The sequence below is a fragment of the Plecotus auritus genome (genome assembly GCF_963455305.1).
Source record: "Plecotus auritus genome assembly, chromosome: 7".
Lineage (NCBI taxonomy): Eukaryota > Metazoa > Chordata > Mammalia > Chiroptera > Vespertilionidae > Plecotus > Plecotus auritus.
The window spans coordinates 35,746,496-35,771,885 of NC_137774.1; the positions used below are offsets into that span (position 1 = coordinate 35,746,496).

At 44.5% G+C, this 25,390-nt stretch overlaps 1 protein-coding gene across 1 annotated transcript in view; it reads left to right on the forward strand.

Annotated features, from left to right (window-relative positions):
- Positions 1-7,952: 7,952 nt before the first annotated feature.
- NXN (nucleoredoxin) overlaps positions 7,953-25,390 on the forward strand; it is a 154,726-nt gene continuing 137,288 nt past the window's right edge. Inside the window, exon 1 of the mRNA XM_080681606.1 lies at positions 7,953-8,325. Coding sequence (XP_080537732.1) covers positions 7,954-8,325 — 372 coding nt within the window. The 5' untranslated portion in view covers position 7,953. The remainder of the gene's footprint in view (positions 8,326-25,390) is intronic.

The window sequence follows — 25,390 nt, forward strand, 5'->3', positions numbered from 1 at the left end:
CCAGGGTCTCGCCCAGAACTGGGATTCAGTGCAGTGGGAACTGGGGTTCAGTGCAGTCGGGAGCTTCCGTCTCTCTCCTGCTAGAGAAAGCTAGCCAGGCACTCAGCCACCCGTCCTCTCTGCTCGCGTGTCTCCATACCTCAGCCTTTTGCAGCTCTTCTGAGTCTCCGTGTGCCCCTCTCTTTCCTTCTAGTTGTAGAATTTCCACTCAGCCAGCTTTCCTGTGGTTCTGGATGATGTCCGTTCTGTCTTTTAGCTGTAGTTTTGAAATTGTTGTGCAAGGCAGCAGTTTAGGTGTTCACCTATGCCGCCATCTTGGTTTCTCCCCCCCCCCCCCCAGTTATCTCTTTTGGATCTAGAAGTGATGGCTCAGAATCATTCTTTTTTTAAAAAAAAAATATATTTTTACTGATTTCAGAGAGGAAGGAAGAGGGAGAGAGAGAGAGAAAGAGAAACATCAATGATGAGAGAGAATCATCGACTGGCTGCCTCCTGCATGCCCCCTACTGGGGATCGAGCCCACAACCCGAGCATGTGACCTTGATTGGAATCAAACCTGGGACCTTTCAATTCGCAGGCTGACACTCTATCCACTGAGCCACGCCAGCCAGGGTGCTCAGAATCATGCTTAATAACCTGTGCTCTTTCATGTTTGGGAGATGAGTTTGGACTTTTTGACTTCGTGTCATTTCTTTGACTTGTGTCCTATCCTCAGTCGAGTGTAAATTCTTAGAAAATATTTATTATTATTTCTTCATTCATTTTGCCTCTGACCTGTGATAGCCATGATGAGAGCAAAAGTATCCTGTACTGTTTCCAGTGACAGAGCCTTAGACTCTAGCTGGATTCTGGTGGGTGGTCTTCATGTTCTGGAGCAGATTTCTCCCTCAGCATAATTGTTTGGGAGTTTTATTTACTCGCCCATACCCAACAATCCAGATTTGCTTGCTATCTCTTGTGCTGTTGCTTTGGCTTTGCTTACAAACGTTATTGGAGGTTCGGCAAACAGTCTGGCAGTCTGGTGGATTGCTAGGACCGACTTCAGACTTGATTGATGAGTCAGACACTTCGCCTATATCTGCAATAGGAGCACATGGATGACAAGTTGTGATCCTGAGATTTGTTCTGAAAAGTATTGGAGGCAAATAGAAATATGCATTCTGATATTCTAGCTCCTTGCACTTCTGACTCAGAAAAGAGCTTGGAGGCTTCAAGAACTAGACTCCTTCTGCTTTTCTGGGAGACAAAATGAACAATAAAATGAACAATAATGGTTACTTCCCAAAATTACATATCAAGTTGGTGTCAGTACAAGCACCATACTTCTGCTGTAACCCTTCTTTCCCTTCCTTCCTCTCGATCCTTCTCAAGTCTCACCTCTATATTTTGCTTCACTCACCTCTCTATCAAGCAATTTCCCTTATCAGTGGATCTGCGGCAAAAGACGAGCCTTTTAAAAAGGAAAAGATAAAACAGATGTAAAAACTGTAAAATAGCATTCATCTACAGGTAAAATCTTTTACAGGGAACTCTCAATTAGATGGAATACAATGTTTTGTTTGAATCAATTTTGATTCAAATGTTGTCAATTCGTTTTTGAGCTATGGGATTTGGGAAGCTTTTATATTATAAAAATGTTCATTTTGTGCTAGCAGTTTTGTTGTAACAGAATTTGAATTTTTGTGTGTGAGACATTTTTTTCTCTTTCATTTTGAGATGTCCTGTTGTCCTTTAAATCTTTCTTCCTCCACTTGCAGTGTGTGATCTTTTGAATAAGTCCTATTTGAAATTTCAAAAAGTACTTTTTTTCTTGGATTGGAATTAGAGCTTCCATATTTTTCTCACATCTATTTCCTTCAGCTCCCTTCCCCAAGCAATCTGTTACTATTTCTTACATGTCTTTCCAGATAAATGTCATGCATATATAAACATTATGTTTGCATATGTATTTTTCTCCACTTAAAAATTTATAAGCGGTAGCCTAGTATGTTCTCCTATTCCACACCTTACTTTCTCTTGTGCTGCATCATAGAGATATTCCATGTCAGTGTATGTGACGAGTCCAGGAATCAAGGGGTGGAAATGGGAGTGTCGTTCCTCGCTGCTTCTTCCCCAGGTACCCACTAGAAAATTTTGTTTCTTGTTCCTACAAACTTAGGTTTTGCTTAATTCCAAAGGGGAAAATGCTTCCACCAGGAGGCACAACAATGATTCCATTGTACTGGAAGTTAAGACCCAGCCACTTTGGGCTTCGCAGAGCTCTGAATTAACAGGCAAAGAAGGGAGTTACTATGCTGGGTGGGGTGACTGATCCTGACTACCAAGGGGAAATTGGACTGCTAGCCTACAGTGGAGGAAAAACAGAGCATGTCTGAAATATGGGAGGTCGCCTAGTTACCATACCCTGTGATTAAGGTCAATGGGAAATTACAGCAACCTAATCTAGGCAATTCCTTATATAAATTCTGGAGAATGAAGACTACTAAGTGTACAGAGAAATCTCCTTAATTCTTTTCAATGGCCAGATTATATACCTAATGATGAAAGTGCCATAACTGAATCATCCTCTTTGGTTCACAATTAGACTCTTCCCTGTGTTTTTCTAATTTCACCAGTGTATCAATAAATATCTGTACACATACATCTTGGTGCACAAATGCTACTATACCTGAAGACCAAGGAATGTGATTTATGAATCTTAAAGATGTCATATATATATTTTTTTCTGTGCATGTTTTGTATGACATCATGTACCGTAGAATGCCATTTCCCAATAGGAAAATGTTGTGATTGTGTATGTTCTGTACAATGTCAGGCATTTTGTAGCTCCTTAATAATTATTTTAAAACAATAATAATTTTCAGAATAGCCAGTCAATTTATGTAACATTACTAACTAAATACCAGTAAGGATATCTTACCTAATAATAGAAAAATATGTAAATTGACCGTACCTCCACTATGCCCACAGCCAATCAGAGTGAGTATGCAAATTAGAAGGCCAAAGATGGCGGCCACCCAGCTGCTCCAGGCGGGAGTGGCCAGGCAGGGCAGGAGGCCTGCTATGAGGAGGGGGGGGGGTAAAGGGATCTATGGGAGGGGAGTGCTGCAGTCAAGACAAGACTGCAGACTCTGGAGTCTGCAGTGAAGACGAAGATGGCAGACTCTGGCTGGAGTCAAGGCCTGGGTCCCGGGTGCCAGAGGAAAACCGGTGCTGGAAGCCAAGGGAAGGAAGGCCTATTGCACGAATCACTTTGTGCAACAGGTCTCTAGTGTGTGTGTGTGTGTGTGTGTGTGTGTGTGTATGTGTGTGTGTGTGTGTGTGTGTGTGTGTGTGTGTATATTAGTGGCCAGGTGCACGAAATTTGTGCACGGGGTGGGGGGGCGGCGCGATTTGTACACGCGGGGGGGGGGGGGGGCGGCGTGGAGAGGTTGTCCCTCAGCCCAGCCTGCACCCTCTCCAATCTGGGACCCCTCAGGGGATAACCGGCAGTCAGACATCCCTCTCACAATCCAAAACTGCTGGCTCCTAACCACTCGCCTGCCTGCCTGATTGCCCCTAACTGCTTCTGCCTGCCAGCCTGATTATCCCTAACTACTTCCTTGCTGGCTTGATTGCCCCTAACCACCTCTACCTTGGCCCCGCATCTGGGACCCAGGATTCCCTCCTCCAGCCGACCACAGGCACCCGGGATCCGGGCTTCCCTCCCTCTGGTCAGCCATAGGTGCCCAGGCCGGCTGCAGCCCCAGGGGATGGTGGGCAGGTGGCTTCGCCTGGGCTTCAGCCACAAGTGCTGGCGCCTGGGACCGCGGGGTGGGCGGCTTCTCCATCTACCAGGCTGTAGCCAGCCGCAGGTGCTGGTGTCTGGACTGCAGGCAGGCAGCTTCTCCATCTTCCCTGGGATGCAGTGTGGGCAACTTCTCCAGCTGGCTGCGGCCTGGGATCATGGAGCAGGCAGCTTCTTCGTCTCCTGGGCCACACCCAGCCTCAGGCGCTGGGGCCTGGTTTCTCCGTCTCCCCCAGGATGTGGGGCAGGCAGATGTGAGGCGGGCGGCTTCTGAGGCTGGCTATGGCCTGGGATCATGGGGCAGGTGGCTTCTTGGTCTCCCTGGCTACAGCCAGCCTCAGGCACTGGCGCCCGACTTCTCTGACTCCCACAGGCCCGGAGTGGCTGGGGGACGGGGCTGCCACTATCTTTTCAGGTTAATTTGCATACTCACTCTGATTGGCTGTTGGGCGTAGCAGAGTGACAGTAATTTGCATGTTTCTCTTTTATTAGTGTAGTTTTTTTATTTATTTCATAGAGGAAGAGAGAAATAGAAACATCAATGATCGGAGAGAATCATCGATCGGATGCCCCCTACACTCTCCCCCACCACACTGGGGATCAAGTCCGCAACCCAGGCCCCCGAATGGGAATCGAACCATGACCTCCTGGTTCATAGGTCGATGCTCAACTACTGAGCCACACCGGCTGGGCAGGACATTCTTTTTAAGTGTGTCTCTTGATCTACATAAGCAGAAAGAGTGCTTTCAGTAAGCCAAAGGATGTTGGCTATTCTTTACAGGAAGCCCAATGAGTCTCCTTGGGCCTCTTGTAACAAACACCCACTAGAATTATGATTTTGGATTCATTTCCATTGCAAATCCCCTCTTTCCACGCCCCTTTAAAAGGCAGCTGTGATATTTGGCTTCTAACCAAGGCCTGCTGCACCAACAATTCTCTAAATTTTATTTATATTTCATGTGCAGCTTGCTCAAACTCTCACTTTCCCAGGTGCCAGATGCTGGTTTGGACACACTCCAGTGGAAAGTGCTTTCCTGTAAAATAATAAAAGTGAAATGCCGAACAAACCGCCTCTTTATATCAGGCTTGCTCCTGGTTTACCAAAGTTAAGTACTTTAATAATGACTTCACTATTTTCCCAAATTTGCAATCCCCCAAATTCCCTCTTCACCTACCTCCACACCAAATTGTCCTTTGGCTTCCGTAGGATATAAAAGCTTATCGTCATTTCATATTTCTTCAGTGATCATTTGAAAATGTTAGAGTAGAGGAATCTATCAGTCTCACATGCTTTCAAGGGTGCCTGATATAACCCACTCACAGGTATTTCAAATATGATTTGGGTGAGAAGATAAAGCATGAATCTATTTATAGAATTTTAAAAGATATCAAATAATTTAATGTCTGTTTTAATAGCTTTAACATGTTGTTTTATATATACACTAGAGGCCCGGTGCACAAAATTCATGCATGGGTGCAGTCCCTAGGCCTGGCTTGTGATTGAAGGGTGAGCTTCTGGCATGAAAGGGCAGGTCCCAGCTGACCTCTGGGCCCTGGGCAGCACCTGGGCTGGGGCCCCTGTGCACCCCCCTCCGCCTGAGTCACGGCCCAAGTCCCCACACGGAGATGCGGTGAGTGTGGCTGGACGCTGTGGGCCAGGGCACAGTGTGGGCCCTCATCATGGAAGCTGGGTGGGCAGCACGCTCTCCCGGTCAGCCTCGCACACTGCTCCTGCGAGAACCCATGGGGAACCCGACAGGCCCCTGTGGTCTTAGTGGCTGTGGCCCCGCCATGTTCTGCACCGCCCCCTGATGGTCAGTGCACGTCATAGCAAGCAGTGGAACTCCTGGTCGAAAAATTTGCATATTAGGCTTTTATTATATAGGATATTTTTATTGATTTCAGAGAGGAAGGGAGAGCGATAGATATATAGAAATACCAGTGTTGATAGAGAATCACTGATTGGCTGTATGCCCCACACTGGGGATCAAGCCTGCAACCCAGGCATGTGCCCTGGCTGGGAATCGAACCATGACCTCTGGTTCATAGGTCAAAGCTCAACTACTGAGCCATGCTGGCCGGGTGCTTTAACATGTTTTCACCAAAAAGTGATGCTTTCTGTGTTTTATAATACAGTAGATCCTCGGGTTACGTCGGAGATCTGTTCCTACAACGCGACGTAACCCGATTTTCGCCGTAAGTCGGAACCCATTTACATAAGCACCTATGTCACTCACATGGAGCACATACACAGCAGTAATAAAGTGAAACAGTAAAAAAAAATTTTTTTAAAGAAAGATAATTCCTGACCTTGTGGTAAATAAATAATAAAAAACATAAAGCACATATGTACATACATCGAAATGATGCAACATTTTTTTTAATAAATAAATGAGAGATGGCAATGTAACCACAAAACGGACTACGCTGAGTCTGACGTAACCCGAGGACTGTCTATAATACTGTCCCTGCAATGGCACAGAATTTTGACATGACACTCTGAAAATTAACTCAGAATTTGCCTTTGCGATAGGGTTCTTCCTTGCTTAAAGGCAGTCCTCAATTCAAAGATCCAATTTGTGAAATGAGCAGCAATATTAAGTAGATACTAAGAAAATGAACATGATTTTTTAGAGATTGCCAGTTCACTCTTGGTTTTCACCTCCACTTCCTGCACGGGTTTATGTGGTAACATTTCACTGAGCTGAAAACCAGTAAAATTCCTGGTTCTATCCTAGAAAAATTGAGAACCTTAGGCGTAAAAATTTGTGCCAAAAGCTTATGGTTATAATCTGGGGTTTACGTGAACTCTGTAAAGCGTGCTGTGATTTGCGTGTGTGTTTGTGAAGCTGCTATAACATAAAATTTTGGCTTGGCTGCCAAGTATCTCTTTTCAAATAGTATTGGGCTCTGTAGATCTCATTTTCTTTTTCACTCTTTCCATTAGATGGCAGTAAATATCCAATAAATAACTTCAGAAAGACTGGTGGAAGGCGGTGAGGAGAGCAGGTTTTTTGTTTGTTTTTTTCTTTTTACCGCGTTGTGGGTTTCTGAGCTGACACACATTGAAGGTCATAAGTGGAGAGTGGACGTGGTACACATTAAATTTTTCGTGTGTGTGACCAGAAGACTTGCTACAGACCACTTGTTTAATCCATGTTCTCTCTAAGCATAGGGTAGCATCTTGCCAACTGGAAAAAAAAAAATTCCCTAGAATTTTTCTCAATTATCAGCATACCTGGTATAAGCGATGGAACCATTCAGAAGAGCAGCCAGCATTGATTTAAATGTATGCGGCATCTGTTGCATACATTAGTGGAGATGGAAGACAGCCACTCGCTGGTGGCGAACGGCCGGCCGCTGCAGACTGTGGACTAAAATCCCACAGTATGACCTGCGATCAACCCACAAGTATTATGGATCTCCCATGTGTGCCTAGCACCAGATCAGAAATGACACAAGAAATACAGTAATCCTCTTAGAGTAGAGAATAGAAAACATACACACAGAAAAATAAGTGCCGCGCAAGACCTAGCCTGAGAAAATACTTTGTCATGAAGATGGTAAGACCTATAAGCCTTCCAAGGGAGAGGTCAGTGGGGGACGAAATGGCCGAAGGGTTATGCGTTGTGCAGGGAGAGAGAGAGGGGAGAGGGAGAAATAAGAAAGGGTAACAGAACTCGGGTGGGGGGACCGTGGGAATCTTTGGAGAAGTCGGGAGAGAACTGAGAATTTGGGAGGGAAGGTTCAGGCTAAGTCCAGCAGCCCTGGAAGGCGGGCTCAGCGGACTCTTCTTTCTTCACTTAGGCCCCAGGCATTCCCGTCGGAGGGGAGCGTGCTGGTCAGCTTCCACGCCAGGGCTGTTTCCCGAGCACCTTGGCCAGGCGGCGAAAGCCAGCGCCGGTGTCCAGCGGCCGCGGACAGTGCTGGGGCGGACCGGGCAGCCAGGGTTGACCACGGAGGGGGCGTGGCGAGGGCGGGCCGGAGGGGGCGTGGCGTGGGCGGGTCGGCGTGGGCGGGGCTCCCCTCGTGTGGGCGGGTTCCTCCCGTGTGGGCTGGGCTCTCCTCTGGCCGCCGTTGCTGCCGTCGCCTCCGCCCGCCGCGCGGACCGAGGGAGCGGGTCGCCGCTGCCTGCGCGCCCGGTGCCGGGGCTGCGGTGGGCCAGGATGTCGGGCTTCCTGGAGGAGCTGCTCGGCGAGAAGCTGGTGACGGGTGGCGGCGAGGAGGTGGACGTACACTCTCTGGGCGCCCGCGGCATCTCGCTGCTCGGGCTCTACTTCGGCTGCAGCCTGAGCGCCCCCTGCGCGCAGCTGAGCGCCAACCTGGCCGCTTTCTACAGCCGCCTGCGGGGGGACGCGGCGGCCGGGCCGGGGGCTGGAGCCGGAGCGGGGCCGGGGGCCGGGGCGGCCGCGGAGCCAGACTCCCGGCGCCGCCTGGAGATCGTCTTCGTGTCCTCGGACCAGGACCAGCGGCAGTGGCAGGACTTCGTGCGAGACATGCCGTGGCTGGCGCTGCCCTACAAGGAGAAGCACAGGAAGGTGAGCGGCGCGGGCCTCGGCGGCGCCCCCGGCCTGGGTGCACACTCCGCGCGTTCCCGGGAGCCAGGTTCTCGCCGCCCCCCACCCGCCAACCCACCCGCTGTCCGTCCCCTCTGTCCCTTCCTCCATCTTTGCACGTAGTTCCCCTCCTGCCTTTCGGTCTCACCTTCCTCTGGCTGTGCCGCCCCCCATCCCGGGACCCCACCAGGTTGGGTCTCCTGCGGCAACTCCCTGGTGCCTATGCCAGGCCGCGGCCGAGGGGCAAGTTTGACACCCTTCGGCCCCCCAAACCCGGCTTGCGTCCTGAGGAGTCGAGAGCCCTGTCTGCACAAGTTGGGAGCCTCCCGTAAGGGGTGGCTGCGCTGGGGGGTCCTGACTCCGTGACCCCTACCGAGCAGAGTTGCGGGGAAAGGCCTCTTCATCTCTCAACCACTCGACCCCTCTCGGATATCTGTAGTGGGTGGGGGAGGGCGCTAGCCCCCTACCCATAATGCCCAAACCAGGAAGTTTATTTTCTTTTCCAGAGAAATCTGCTTTTCTGGGACCTCTCCCCCTGGGACCCTAGACCCAGAGGCCGAGGTCAGGCTGCCCTGCGCCCCGGGGAGGCGGCCGCTGACCATGGCTATGGGCAAGAAGGGAACTCACTCCTCTCCCTTTCTCACTAGCTCTGCACCCCTGCATGAACTAGTGACCACCCAGGAGCTTTTCCTTGTCTGGTTGTCCAGCCATCCTCTGCAGCTTCCTCCCAGGCACAGGAGCAGACCCGTCCTTGCAGATCTTAGTTGTTTGGTTGGTGAGCCACTGTCGTCTTGGCATGCTTCGCATTAAATGCTGAACTGATCCCATAGCTGCAGATTGACCGGCAGAACCGAGGATTTGGGGAAATGTATACTTCGCTGTCAACTTCTCATTCCGCCCAGTTTGCTGCTGAAGTTAGGTTGGGTGTTTGAGTGTATCTGAAGATGTCTGTTTTAATAAAATGAATTCAGGAACTTTTGTCATGAATCTAAACAAAAAGTTTTGGGGTGCTCTTGCTTAATTCGTATGCAACGTGTGAATTCAGCCCCTTCCCTTTCTGAGCAGCTCAGTCTGTGGACAGAAGGGCTGTTCTGAGGGCCTTTAAGTTCCTCTAGGCAGGATGGCATGCCATGTGTTTCTTTTATGTGTATAGGTTCTTGTTGAGAAGCATGGTTTAGATTTAGGGAGAGCAAAAGGCTTATGCTGTGACCCTAAATGTCTCCAGTAAGTCATCCATCCTGAAGTAGTGTAAGGTACAGACTTGGGATTTAAAGGATGAAATACAGTTTAACAAATGCAGCTTGTACATGTAACACTGGAAAGACATGGGCTCACTAACCACACAGAGGCAAAACCCGGCATTTTAGCCTTTTTTTTTTTTGGTGATTTTGCCCATCTGTGATTTATATGTTTGGTTAATCTGTGCATTCGTATGAATGGTTAGTCCATTTTTTGCTTTACAATGTGGAACCCTTTGTCTCCTTAATGGTTGTTTTTATAGGCCTTTTGGGGAGGAATAATCGTCAGAAAGTGATTTACCAAGTAATATTTCCATCCTTATGACAAGTGTCTATTATAGACCAGAGTCTGTGTAAAGTCATGTCCTTATTGGGCAACCCCGGCGACTTCTAGCTTTTGCAAACATACAGTGATGATAAAATGTGACAGACCTAGCGCCTACTGTGATTTTCACAGTGGGGAAAATAAATTTGTTGGAGAGTAAAACTATGGAGCAAATTGAGATGTTTCGACCATGCTTGAAGCTTTTTCTCAAAAAAGAATATTTGATATGACATAGGCCATGCCTGCTTCTCTATGCCCTGGCCAGTCCCTTTGCATGAAAAAACGTGGTCTAAGGCCCTGCCTAGCCTAAACCTGCTAATTCCGCCAGGATGAGAGTCTGGATGACACAAGGCAGACCCTCAGTTGACAATATAGTTCAGAATGCTGCACATGCCCAAACCATGGTGCGTTCGTATTTAAACATTTCATTTTTTGCTCAGAGTTTTTCTGTGTACTTAGTTCTCTAAAACAAGTCCAGTTTTGAGGCTATAGTTTCTGTTCTTGGATGTTCATGAATAGGTAACTCAAGATCTTATGCCAGAAACATTCTTATTTGAGGTGATACAACCAGGTAAAAGGACTCCAGCTGTGCTTCTCATGGAAAACATACTCTTGAAAATTACAAAAGCTGTGCACTCACTTTGAAAGGGGTTACTTTCCCTCTTGATACCAGAGATGTAGTGCAAATTCCTTTTCAGTAATTTTAAGCTTTTGTCTTTCTTGTTGGAAATTAGGGTGCTTGTGATGTCAATTCCATGATAAGACCAGTGAAAAGTCCAGGGCACCCCTAGTTCAGGGTACTGGGTGGATGAACACTTACTTTTTTTTATTATTAAACTATATTTTTATTGATTTCAGAGAAGAAGGGAGAGGGAGAGAGAGATAGAAACATCAATGATGAGAGAGAATCATTGATCGGCTGCCTCCTGCACGCTTCCTACTGGGGACGGAGCCCCCAACCTGGGCATGTGCCCTTGACCAGAATCGAACCCGGGACCCTTCAGTCCACAGGCCCACGCTCTATCCACTGAGCCAAACCGGCTAGGGCAACAGTTACCTTTTTGTTGATGGACCATGTTCGTGTTTCACCAACTACAAAAATAGCTTTAAGGAAGAGAATTTTGTTTTACACTGAAGATAAACCAAAAGTTCCAGATTACAAATTTTTTAAAAGTTCTCATTAACATTTTTTTCTTTAAGACCATTCGTATACTTCCCATTGGGATAACAAAGGATATGGTTCTAATTAGTTATTGGCTGGCATTTCTCTAAAGAAAATTGAAAAATTATGGTGGGGAAAGAAAATGCCGTGTGGTATTTCTTTTATTCTTCTTTTATTAATTTCCTCTTTTATGTAGTAAGAAAGTCTAGGGATGATCATGTATGTTAAGCCTGCATTTTGCCTAGCTCCTCGAACCTTGATTGGAGCTATGAGAAAACAGCAAATAAAAGAATTCCAGCATCTTTTAAAATAATTCTTGACAGAATTATTGATCATCCTGTTCCTACTTGCTTTAGTGGTAGGTGCAAAAGTAATGGAAGCTTCATTTTTTGGCTTCCAAGTACACGCATATAAATAGCTGTACAGGAATTGTAATTAGATGATAATAGAACTTTGAGTGAATTTATAAGAGCAGTTTTGTGAGGAAACATAATCCTGAAGTTAAGGCAATTAGACTTGTTTTAAGTAGGTTTGTTTTTTGTTTTGTTGGCAGACATTTTTCCGATTTCTGGAGAGAGAGAATGTGAGAAGTAGTTGGAAAGTGGTGAAGATTTGGACTTTTGGGATTTCTGATCTATCCCATTAGAAGTTATGTAGTTGTCAGAACTGGAGAGTTGATCTCCAGGATCTGCTTCCGCATCACAGAGGAGAACACTGGTTTTGGTTTTAAAGCCACAGGACTCAGCTTTGCCTGGGCTGGATGCCTGATGGAAAACAGTTGGTCTGTGTGGGTGTGCTGACATCAAAGAGCACAGGTTTGCAGGGGTCTGGCTTGGTCCTGGAACGTCCTGCCTGACAAAGGGGAAGGAAGAGAGTGTTGGGGCAGGAGAGCGGCAGCGGCAGGGGACTCTGGTCCAGCATCCCTGGTCTACCTGCTGTAGCTAGGATAAGTGGCACCTTCTTGCTGCCCCATGTGGGTTGCTTGCTCTGCGTGGTTCTTTTGGTTCAGACTAAATCAGAGGGGCGGCCTAGAACTCACCTGAATCCCTTTGGATGGGGCAAGATTTGGTACCAACCCAAATAGTCTTACAGCTCCATCCCTCCCACCTCTCTCTCCCTTAAATCCAAATACCCTAGCCACTAAGAGGACGATTTCTACAACACTCACAGACCAGTTTCGATCAAGGTGGTAAGAGATGGCAAAAAGGTACAACTTTGAAAATTGGGGTTTTCTGCCTTCTGCATAAGGAGCCCGCACCAGCCAGGAAAGGGTTCCCTCTCTTGACTGTGTTTCCACCACTTGGATACGTCTGATAAAAGACAACAGTCCAGTTAAAGTAATAAGAGCAATTTTCCTTAAGAGGCTTTTTCCTTGTTCCATTATGTGTAATGTATTTTTTAATCTCATTTTTCTTCTCTGCATAAGGAAGCTATCTTAAGACCGGCTCTTGCCCATCGGCCTGGGTTCAGATCCTGGCTCTGCCATTTGTTAGCTCTGCTCCTTGCACAAGTTACCCTACATGTCTGTGGAGATGATAATGGCACCTGCCTTATAGGATTGTTGTAAAGGCTACACGAGATAATATACACATGCCTGGCATACAGTGTGTGCCCCACTAATGCCAGCTATTATTTGTTAATACATTGTCATGAAATTTAGTAATTCATGTCACAGCTTGAGCCTTTGGAATCTAGCACACCATAGAATGGCAAGACTGTTATGAGGTGTATTTCTTTTTTAACTTTGCAAACAAATGACTTTTATAAGCATACAAGGGCATACAGTTAAGCAGTTGAAAGATTTGCCCTCGAAAAGATTATAATTGAGTAGAAAGACCTGGAAGAATGAAACAAAAGCAAATGAATTATTCAAAAAAAAAAAAAGTACTATTCCTTAAAATACTGACAGTGCTGATAATGACTGAGTTCCACACTTGTATTTGCCATTGACACAGAGGCAGCAGGTCATTGAAGCCTAGGCATGATAAAGGGCAGCAACTTTAAGATGATGAGGCACTCTTCTTGAGAGAGATTAATTATGCACTTGGTGATGCTTCCGTGGTGTGCCAAAGCTATTAAGTGTGTCTTCTACTGATGGCTGCTTCAATCTGGGCCGAGTGGAAGTTGCGGATTGCTGCTCTTTCACGTGGGAGGAAATGGACCGTGCTGGGTCCTGGAGCAGTACAAACCTCACCCCCTAGCACAGAACTGCCTCCCTTCCCACCTCTGGAATGTTGTCGGATAGCTTTGCTCAGACTTGTAGCCTTTGCAGGTTTAATCCGTGTCTTCCAGTTGGCTGCAAAGGCCCCACTGAAGAGCTGTCCACAGCTCTTACTAATTAATTTGTCTTTTGATATGGGTTGGAATCTGAACCAGAGCACAGAGAAAAGCAGTGGGTTTTGAGGTTAGGGTCATTGCTTTTATTCTACTTGAGTTTTTCTTTTTTTCTTTCTTACCTTCTTTTTATCACTCTTCCTTTTGATGGGGGTTCTTGGTTTCATATCAGCACAAATTCGAGAAAGAAGGCTTTTTATAGTTTACAGCAGGGGTGGGGGGTGAACAAGTCCCTCGGTGGGAGGGGTCTGCTTTTGTCTGATAGGGCTTGGTGCTTGCGCTGGCCCCACTCTGAACTAGACGAGCTCTTTACTGCATGGTATCGTTTCAGGGGAAAGCATAGGCTTGGCATAGGATGTGTTTATTTCTTCACGTTTTGAATTCCCAGCGAGCAGTTAACCACCAGGGTGCTCAGTTTTTTGTAGTTCATTAATCTGCCATTATGCTTATTCAAAGGCACTGAAAGAAAATGGCAATGAATTTATTATTTTTAAAAATTTATCTTTATTATTGAAAGTATTACAGATGACTCCCTTTTCCACCCATTGATCCTCTCCTCCCTACTCCTGCCACCTCCCCAGGCCTTTACCACACTGTTGGCTGTGTCCATGGGCTACGCATACATGCATATAAGTTCTTTGGTTAATCTATTCCCAACACCCCTCTGAGAATCCTCAGTCCTTTGCATGTCTCTGGATCTATTTTGTCTGTCAGTTTCTTCTGTTCATTAGATTCCACATATAAGTGAGACCATGTGATAGTTGTCTTTCTCTGACTGGCTAATTTCACTTAGCCTAATAATCTCCAGGTCTTTCCATGATGTCTCAAAGGGCTGCATAGTGTTCCATTGTGTAAATGTACCACAGCTTTTTTATCCACTCATCTACTGATGGGCACTTGGGCTGCTTCCAGATCTTAGCTATTGTAAATAATGCTGCTATGAACATAGGGGGTGCATATTTTCTTCCTTATTGGTGTTTCAGGCTTCTTATGATATAATCCTAGAAGTGGGATCACTGGGTCAAATGGCAGTTCCATTTTTAATTTTTTGAGGAAACGCCACACTATTGTCCATAGTGGTTGCACTGGTCTGCATTCCCACCAGCAGTGTACTAGGGTTCCTTTTTCTTCACATCCTCGCCAGCACTTATTGTTTGTTGATTGTTGATGGTAGCCATTCTGGCAGGTGTGAGGTGGCACTTCATTGTCGTTTTAATTTGCATTTCTCTGATGATTAGTGACTTGAGCATTTTTTCATATATCTTGGCCATTTGTATGCCCTCTTTGGAGAAGTGTCTATTTAGGTCCTCTGCCCATTTTTTTTTTTTAAATTGAATTGTTTGTCTTCCTTTTGTTGAGTTGTATGAGTATTTTATATATTTAGAAATTAACCCCTTATCAGGTGTATCATTGGCAAATATGTTCTCCCATACGTTGGGTTCCCTTTTCATTTTGATGCTGTTTTCTTTTGCTGTGCAGAAGCTTTTTATTTTGATGTATTCCCACTTGTTTATTTTTTTCCTTTGTTCCTCTTGCCCTAGGTGTTGTATCAGTGAAAATTTGCTACATGAGATGTCTGATTTTTTTTGCCTATGTTTTCTTATGGTATTTTTATGGTTTCACAACTTACATTTAAGTCTTTTACCCATTTTGAGTTTATTCTTGTGTATAGTGTAAGTTGGTGGTCTAGTTTCTTTCTTTTTCTTTTCTTTCTTTCTTTCTTTTCTTTTTTTTTTTGCATTTACCTGTCCAGTTATCCCAACCCTTCTTAGGGAAGTTTTACCAAATATTCAAAGAAAAACTAACACCTATTGTCCTCACACTATTCCAAAAAAGCCAAGAGGAAGGAACACTTCCAAACTCTTTTAACAAGGCCAACATTCTCCCAATTCCAAAACCAGATAAAGACACTACAAAGAAAGACAATCACAGGCCAATATCCCTGATAAACATAGGTGCTAAAATCCTCAACAAAATATTAGCAAATCGGATCCAGCAATATATTAAAAAGATCATATACAATGACCAAGTAGGATTTATTCCAGGACGCAAGGCAAGTACAATATTCGAAAATCAATAAATGTGATACATCACATAAACAAATTGAAAGACAAAAATCACATGATCATATCAATAGATGCAGAAAAGCATTCGACAAAATCCAACATCAATCTTTGATAAAAACTCTCAGCAAAGTGGGAATAGAGGGATCATACCTCAACATAGTAAAGCCATATATGTCAAACCTACAGACAACATCATACTCAATGGGCAAAAATGAAAACCATTTCCCCTAAGAACAGGAACAATACAGGGTTGTTTGCTTTCACCGCAGTACTGGAAGTCCTAGCCACAGCGATCAGACAAGAAGAAAAAATAAAATGGCAATGAATTTAGAATCTTTTTGCTGATCTGACTTTCACGAAGCTCTTGCATACTGTTGCTTTATATCTTGCCATTATTTTAAAAGTAAATAAGAATTATTTTTAAAATATATTTTTTAATTGATTTCAGAGAGGCAGGGAGAGGGAGAGAGAGATAGAAACATCAATGATGAGAGAGAATCATTGCTGGCTGCCTCCTGCATGCCCCCTACTAGGGATTGAGCCTGCAACCCAGGCATGTGGCCTGACCCGGAATCTTGAACCATGACCTCCTGGTTCATAGGTCGACACTCATCCACTGAGCCACACCAGTTGGGCGTAAATAAGAATTCTTGAGTCCCAGGAGACCTCCTCGATTTTCTGGCACCCCTCACATCCAAAGGGCACCGAGTCTTGTTGATTTGATCACCTTAATTGCTCTCAACTTTGACCCTTTCTCTTCATCCCTTTCATCACTGCTTGAGTTCAGGTTTCATTCAGACCACTGTGTACTACCAGCCTTCTCCTGGAGCTCCTTGCTTCCTTCCAGTGCTGACCTCTGAAGTGATTCTCTAGACTAGCTTCTCACACTGTCTGTAGTCAATTATCAGTTTTATTTCGTGTTGTTAATTTCCAGTCAGTCACACACCAATACACCTGGCCTTACCACACATGATTCCTATACAACTTGAATCACCTGCAACTGCCCACTGAGTTGACAACCCATAGGCTGGCCTCTGTCCTGTTCAATAAGATGAGCCCATTGATCACAAGCTGGGAGGTTGCTGTCATGTCAAGCTGCTGTGAACATTTTTAAGTGCTCATTCTGAATTCCTGTACTTGCCTGTTGCCTTGGGCCAGTAACAAACAACTCCTGGACAGGCACTGGACTGCATACCCACCTTGATCGGCACTGCTAGACTGTTGCCAGAAGCGAATGGTAAGCCCCCAAAGACTACTTTGATCATGTTATCCTCCTGCTTAAGAATTCTTCAGTAGTCCATCATCTCAGCAGTTGGCGACCGCTGCTCTAGAGCATGCTCCGGTCTGTTCTTCTCCCTTATCTCCCACCTGTGCGATGTTCTCTCTCTTCTCCCACTTGGCTGAGTTGGGAGCTTCCAAACTCAGTCCTGGTTTCCCTGCTCTAAAAAGCTTTCCTGCCTCTTGTTTCCTCTGGGTAGGATGCTTTTGGGAGCATCCAGAGATCATGTGCATACATATGCTAGCCATTAGCCTTTGGTGTTTTATGTTTTTGTTGTTGTTGTTTTTTCATTAGACAGTAAGCTCCTTGAGGACAGAAGCCAGCCCAAGGGAGGGAAGATGATCAGTGGGTAGGTGCTGAGAACTGGATCACAGAAAGCAGCGTGTGACTTTGGGCTCGGTAACTTGAAAGCACGGTAGTTTCCCCGTCCTGTGCATTGGAATTACTTGGCTTTGATTTAAAAATTTATTGTAATAGTTGGGCCTTAATTGAATGGTCTAATTGTATATATCTACAGTATGTGGGTGTTTTTGTTTTTGTTTCTTAATGAGTGCTTTAAAGAGCACTTAAATGAGCAAATGGATGCGAAACTCCATTGCCCTGTAATTCTGTGCTTAAAAATAGGAAAAGACTCCACTCTATTTTTTGAAATGTCAAAAATCTTAGACCATTAAAATAACCTCCTGTCTGCAGACCTATCATTCTACGCTTTTTTAGTTCATGCATAGTTGGTGTTTCTGTAACCTCTTTCTTCCAAGGAACTCCACATGCATGCCTATTACGTCTTCCAGGACCTAGTGATCCGTAGATATTAAGAGTTTTAATTTTTCAAAGTATGTTTGAGTTGGAGGATTGAAGCAAAGAGAACCAATGATTAGATCAGGGTCACTGTGTTGGATGAAAGGTCTCAGCAGAACTCCCTTAAATTCAACTCAGTCCTTTCTGTTCATGAAATCGTGTCTGAAAAGTGTTCACATCAAACATTCCCCGTGGAAGAGGAGGGAGCCGAACATTCTCTTTTTAACAAATGGCTTCGGGTGTGGATTCACTCTAGATATGCATAGACTCTGAAATAAGCTAGAGGTAGTTTAACTGCTTAAAGCATTTGCTGTTACTTGGAAGACAGGGGAGCCAGAGCTTTTCTGTTGCAGCCTTTGGTGGTGGTGGTGGTGGTGGTGGTTTTTAAGGGCCTTTTAATGATTTGGCTTCTTTTTTTAGATCAGCCAGTGAAGTAGCCCCCAACTCCCCTTCATCCTATGCAAAGCCCGAGGGCTGCTTTAGTGCTTTTGTTCAGAGACAAAATTGAACTTCAGGTATCCTGCCGAGAGCCTAGGACTAAATCCGTCCTCCCTTTTATGAGGTTTTCAGAAACTGCTGTTCTAACTTCCAGTGAAATTTCAAACATGTGCTTTCTGCTTTATGACAAGTCAGAAGTAGAGTAATTGAAAGTTGCTTGAGTGCTGTTATTCTGGAGTGAAACTCTGTAATGGAAACTTTTGTTCTGTGGCATATGTGATTAAAAACAAACATAAATTTTCTGCTGCTTGCTGGACATAACTCTTGGAGCAGATACACAATGTATTTTTGTATGACCTACTCTTCATAAAATCCTTTGTAAAAAACAATGTAAGCCTCAGGTTCAGCCTTCCTTTCTATCACATATCACCCACTCCCCCTTGGATTATTTCAGTGTAGACACCAATTACAGGTAAATTCAAGTAACGTTTCTACAGTTAATAATGCGTTATCTTGAATCACCGCTGAATAGTCATAAAACTGGGCATGGTGAGTTTTGCTCTTCGAGGGGTAGGGTTTCCCTCTTTGTTTTTCTAGGAGAATTTTATCCAGATGAATCGGGTTTGCAGTTTTTTATTTGTCTTTTTTGGTCAATATCCCTGGGATAAAAATCTGAATGGATTTAGTCTGTTTAAAATCAGAAGACATTGCCTTTTTTCCCCCCTTTAAATGAGATCAGGTCAAGACAGTTTGCTTTTGATCATGGTGGCTCACAGCACAGCTGCCTCATCTGTTACTCATTTTTCGGGGTTTGATGTGAAATACAAAGATTGGGCAGAACAACGTGCAGTAAGGGAAAATCGCAGTGTTACCCTCTGAGCTCTGAATGGCAGTGATTGCGGGTGTGAGGGCAATGTTTTTCAGCTTTGGGCACGTGCTTGACTGCAACTGATAGCATTTATATCCATAGGCCTTCAAAATTATTCCAATATTATAAGTGAATGTTGAAAATCTGTTGCATAGCGGATGAGTATGGATGCTGGGTCTGGATTTCCTGGGTTTGAATCACTTTCTTTCTTTTTGTTAATCCTTACCCAAGGATATTTTTTCCCCTTGATTTTTAGAGAGAGTGGAAGGGAAGGGGAGAGAGAGAGAGAGAGAGAGAGAGAGAGAGAGAGAGAGAGAAAGAAACATCAATGTGAGAGAGACACATCGATTGGTTGCCTCCCACATGAGCTCTAGAGATCTAGCCTGCAACCAAGGTACGTGCCCTTGACTGGAATCAAACCCGGCACCCTTCAGTCTGCGGCCTGTGGGCCGACACTATCCACTGAGCCACACGGCCTAGGGCTTGAGTCACTTTCTAGCAATGTGTCTTTGGTGCAAGTGACCTAACAGGTGTGTCACTAGTTCCTGGTCAATGAAATGGAGACGATAGTATCTACGATACAGAAAGATACAGGAACGTTAAGAGTTAAATGAGTTAACATTTGAAAAGTGTTTAGAACAGTGCCTGGAGCATTGTAAGTGCCATTTAAATGTTTACTCCAGGCTCTTGGGTTTCATTGCATATTTTATGGTTATTCATATTACAGGAGGAAAGAATTTTCAGCTTTTTTCTTTCTCTCCCCCCCCCGCCCCTCCCCCCCCCCCCCCAAGCACCTGGTTCTTTGCATCTAGTGGCCTATCGCAGAATCTGGTTTCCCTTCAGTTTCTTACTAAGACAGCAATAACTACTTTTCAGGTGTTGCTTTGAGGACTTACCTATGCCTTTGAATGTGAGTAGAACTCCAGGCCAGCTCTTCGTTTAATTGGGTGTTCAGGGTTACTGAATGGATTCTAGCTTTACTTTTGAGCTGGGAGAGAGTAGGGGAGAGACACTGGTTTGTGCATATTTCTCCTGCCATTTATTTTAACTTTTTATTATGGAACACTTCAAATATCACACAGGTAGGGAACATAGTGCAGTGAGCCCTTATGTACCCAGCACCCAGGTAGGGTGATCACGGGCTCATGGACACCCACCACCTACCCCTCACTGAACTGCATTGTAGCCACTCCCAGATGGCATATCTGTTTCCTTAATAAACATTTCACTAAGTAACTCTTAAAAAACACACAAGCACAATATCCTATCATACCTAAACAGTTCAGTAATTCCTTAGTATCAGCAAATATACAGTCAGAATTCAGATGCCCCCAATTCTCTCATAATTTTTTTAAGTTGGTTTGTTTGAATCCGTAGAAGGTCTACACATTACATTTGGTAGCTATGTCTCTATAGTTTTAACCGATAGTTTAGGTTAAAAAAGACTTCATTATTTATTGTTCCCCTCCATTGAAACTTTCTCTGCCCCTGGTCTACCTCCTTGCCACATTCCCAACCTTTTCCTATCCATATCTCCCCCTTTATCTAGGTCTGTAGTTTGAAAGTGTCCTAGCCGCCTATAGCTGAGAAGCCCAGGTGTGGGTCACCAGCCAGTCTCTCCCTGGGACGGACCATCCTTCAAAGAATGGAGACAGTTCTCTCTGCCAAATGCGATTCCCTGGGCCCTGTGACCATTTCTCTTATGGTGTGGGTTCAAGTTTCCTCGCCATCCTGGCCATTTGTGTCTGGACCCTCTCCAAGTTTGTCTGGGAAGAGTAGTCCCCAGACCTGAGCACAGAGGGTCAGCTTATCACCTCCTTTGTTCTAGATATTGTCTAGACCAGTGGTCGGCAAACTCATTAGTCAACAGAGCGGCAAACCACTGGTCTAGACTTAGCCTGAGGTTGTATTCGCTCCTCTGAGGAATGAATCACACTGCATTGACTTACTTCTTTGTCAACCAAAACTCCAGAGTCTTTTCCCCCTGAACAAACAAGAACAGTACGGATTTTATGCTGTCATCTTTAAGAATCCGTTTGCAGTCTGTTGAAGGCTCTTTGTATGTCAGTGTGGTCCCTCACAGTGATCATAGCCCCTTCTGAGCTTTCAATTCTGTGATCCCTTCCAGACTTTGACTCAGTCTGGGCATGGAGTCCCCTAGACACACTACCAGAGGGTCCTCCAGGCTAATGGTGGCCTGTTAGTTAGTTTTCAACCAACTTCAAGTCCAGCCCATGTCTCTCCATCTAGTTAATGTATTTATTGTAGGAGACCTTGACAGATAGCTTGCTGCAACTTAGACATCGGCTTTTTCCCTTTCAAGGAGCGATGGTTTGAAATGACCCATGTTTGGTGAGTCCATGCTTGCTTCTAAATTGACCTTCTTTTCCTCAGGGTGTGTTGAATAAATGCAGTAAGCTGAGGGGTCTTATTTAGGGGTTGGTATTAACTTCACCAGTCTGGAGTTTGCAGAAGCTCCCCCCTTTTTGCGCTCTTGAAAATCGATACTCCTTCCATCTGTTGGTTGCCGGTGATGAAATCACTGAGGACAGTTAGGTGATATTTTGGGCGTATTTTCTCCCCCTTGGATGTAATTCAGACCTTAGAGGAAGAGCTGTAGCTCAGTTGTGCATGTGTGGATTGTCGCTACATTTGTTTCCTGCCGAGTACCCAGTAGGAATAGCTGTGGCCAGACACCCCTGACAATTAGTGTGCAGTTGAGATCACCCCATTGGTCCAGAAGGCCCAGATCCTGGACTTGCTGAAGGCTGTGTGGCAATAGTGGCTGCCTGTCCCCCTCCCAACACCACCCTCCCCCACCGTCTCATTAGGGCACTAATAGAGCCTGAGGGAGCCTTTTCCTTAATGCTATTTCTCCCCATCAGGCCCACGCAGGGTGCGGATCTGGCTGGCTAATTAAGTGTGGCATTTTGTTTCAAAATTAGCAAGAGACAGTAGCTAGCTACAAAGCAACCTGGTGTCCTTGTACAGATAGGTTAGTTTTTCTTAATATTTGGCTTTTTAGGACAAATCAGTCCATTTATTCTGAACAATTTACCCTATTTAAAAATGGATTTGTTTTCTTACCCAAGTGTACTTGCCCATTTAAGATTACACATGAATATGTTATGTGCTTTACAGTCCGGTGTCTAAGAATCCTGACATTTCACATGTTAGGCTTAAAGATAAATTGGAATTAAATGCCTCCAAATGCTTTCCTGGGGGAAGTCACTTTCCTAAATTTGCAGAAGGTCGCTGGCTTCAACTCTGGGGTGCATTGTTTTAAGCTTTTACAAATGTGCTTAAGAGTAAAAGACCACTTAATACCACTTGAGCATATTGTCTTTCCTTTGGATTTGTGGAAAGTATTAATTTGCAGGGACTGTGGTGGAGCACTCGAGTTCCGAAGCACTGCTTTCCTGTGAAGTCTCAGTCCAGGGCGTTTTTTTCCGAAATCATCTGCGCCTGTTCTTCAGTTGCTGCGGCCACAGAGGTGGCAGTGACCAGGCGAATCCAGATCCCTGGAACAAAACATGGCTGCCTTCCCGGGGAGCGTGGGGTTGGTTTGTGTGCGCAGACAGCACGCATTATGGCTCTACTGCTGTTTATATTAAAAAACCCATTTATATTCCTTTTCTCAGCATATACTTAAACACTATTTTTCCACTTAGTAACTTTTTTCCATTTGCAAGAGGAAGCCAGCATTTCATTTTTTCTTTGTAAAAATAATCCTCTTTCCAAAGATAACCACTGTTAATAGTGTCTTATATAGTCTTCCAGAAAAAAAGAATAGGCATATACTGGGTATGTAATTGTCTATGCTTAAATATTCTTTACACAGATAGATTTAGCATTTGAAATTAATTTTTTAAAATTTTTATTTCCTGAAAGGATAGTGCCTTCATATGTTTTAAAAAATTCAATTAAAATGAAAGGCATGCAGGGAAAAGAAAGTCTCACTTTACTGCTGACCGTATTTGCCTCCCCTGAGGCAGCCACCATTATCAGTTTCTTGTCTCTTCAAAGGTATTTTGTACATATATAAGCATGTGAGTATGTGAGACCCAGACACACATACACATACCCCCCCCCCCACACACACACATATATTTTTTAATAGAGCTTGCTTGTATTCTTGGCTGCCTGTGGCAGGTGCTCTTTTTCTGTCTCAGGTGGGTAAAGACTAGAAATGCCATTGCATAGCCCTGTGGTTACTTTGTATCATACCTGCCTTGGTAATGAACCCAACACGGAAGCAAGGAGCTAATCCCCCAAAACACCGCTATTGATGGCTAGAAGGAAAATGGCTTAGCCTGACACGCTCACTGAGTATGGTTCTCCGGGAAAGCAGTTTTCCCTGTCCTCCGAGAGGGGCCCCCTTTCGGACTGACACAAAGCAGTGGGAAGACAATGTCTGTGAACGTCCCACTGCTGTGCCCTGCCATTTGGGTAAATTAAGAGGTTCGTTCTCTGAGGCTGTCAGTCTTCCCTTCCAAGAGTGTGTGGGTTTATACGGGGACAAAAGACTTCCCCACGCCAGGCACTTGTATAATGCTGTGCCTTTTGTTCTGACTAGTAGTAGGCGACTTGTATTTAGTTCAGTATATGTTTTTATTTACTAAAGTGTGTGCATTTTTAGAAAATCCTTTACCCCCAAATCCAAAGTTATGAGATAGATAAAGTAAGGGACTATGGCCATTATTTTCATTAAGGAAATGAAATCTGCATTTTATTAGGCTTGTTTCTTTTCGATTGTGAGCTTCTAAGAGGTGTTCAAAATGTGATTTCTTCCACTTAGAAAAACTCTTACAACATCTTCAGGATGCATCTATTGTTTTGAGAGAAATGTACAAATATTATATCAAAAGTCACCTTACCCAGTTTCACACCCAACCCTTCCCCTTCCCCATGAACACTCCTTATTCTTTTCTGTATGAGGCAGCTGAGAAAACTTAGAACCCATTCGATGTAGACTCATGTAGGTAGTTGCTTATGAAAAATCAAAGGGATGCTATGGGAATCAAATGGACTTATTAAATAAATAAGTAGACAATAGAAACTTTGAAAGGCAAACTGCAAAGATGCAAGTGAACCTTAAATGGGGACTTGATGTAAGATGGAAAGGGCATTAGTGTCAGTTCAGAAGTAAGAATATTTTCTGAACAATTAGTCACATATACAGAGTAAATGTATATCCTATGTGTCAGAACAAAACTATAATGATGCTTGCCTCATGTTACCCTGAAAGTATTCTTGAAAGCTGTATATAATAGGAAGACACTGGAAATGCTCTAAATGTTCAACATGGAGTGGTTAAGTAAATTACAGTGCTCAGGGTCAAGTTGAACAGCTATTACAAATGGAGTTTATGACCTTTGCTGGAACATAGAACTATATACTTCAGTATTGTGTTCAATAAAGCAAGATCCCAAATTATACAGATACCATGATTACAACACTGTTTAAACCATTATATAAGAAGAAAGATTGAAATAAATACCCCACATTGCTAATTGTTATATTAGGGCAGTGGTGTCTGTGGTGGTGGGTCTCTGATTTGCAAATGTTCTGAATATATTCACTTTTGCAATGAAAACATAAATTTATATGAAGAAAATAATGGTGCTTTTGCCTGAAAGAGTGTTCATGAAGTTTTTGAAGGCTTGCTTTAGTGTAGGTCCCCCCCCCCTTTTTTTTAATCCTCACCTGAGGAGATGTTTGTTGGTGTATGTGTGTGTGTGTGTGTGTGTGTGTGTGTGTGTGTGAGAGAGAGAGAGAGAGAGAGAGAGAGAGAGAGAGAGAGAGAGAGAAACATCAATCAGCTGCCTCCTGCACCTGCTCCAACTGGGAGTCAAACTGAAACCCAGCCATGTGCTCTGCTGGGAATCGAACCCACATCACTTCAGTGTACAGGACGATGCTCCACTGAGCCACCTGGCCAGCTCCCCCACCTCATTTTGATCTAGTTAGCAGTTTAGTGGTGTTTTCAGAAGATGCTTCAGTAAGTAACCTTGTTCATAATCATGTCTTACTGAGCAAAAGAACGTGGGGGAAAAGAATCAGCTTGCAGCCACCTATTTCAAGAAAGCTTTTCAGAAAGAATAACTTGAAAGTGACCTTTTAAAATGAGGGAGCAGATAGTCCAGTGGATTAAGAAAGAAAGATATTCTGGATATAAATAACCAAGTGGGAATGAAGGGGAAAGTTGAGAAGGAGAAAGTTCATTTGATCCAGCTAAAGAGAGTGAGTATGGGATGGAGAAAGACAATGCATGTTTGAAACCTGATGGGTGACAGGCAGCCCACGCCCAGTGGGAACATGTTTACCTTTTATAAGGAAAACAAAAGTCCCTCTGGCAGATGGCCAGAAGAGACGTTTTAGGTGGTGCTGCCTTGGAGGTGTGATTTCGTGCGTGAAGCCTCCCGGGAGCCCACTGCGGTGTTCTGTTGGCAAGGTGACAGTGGCCTCTCTTGGGGGTCTGGGCTTGGAATGAGAAAGAAGGTCTGGATTCCAGACATGCCACATAGTCAGAAACAGAT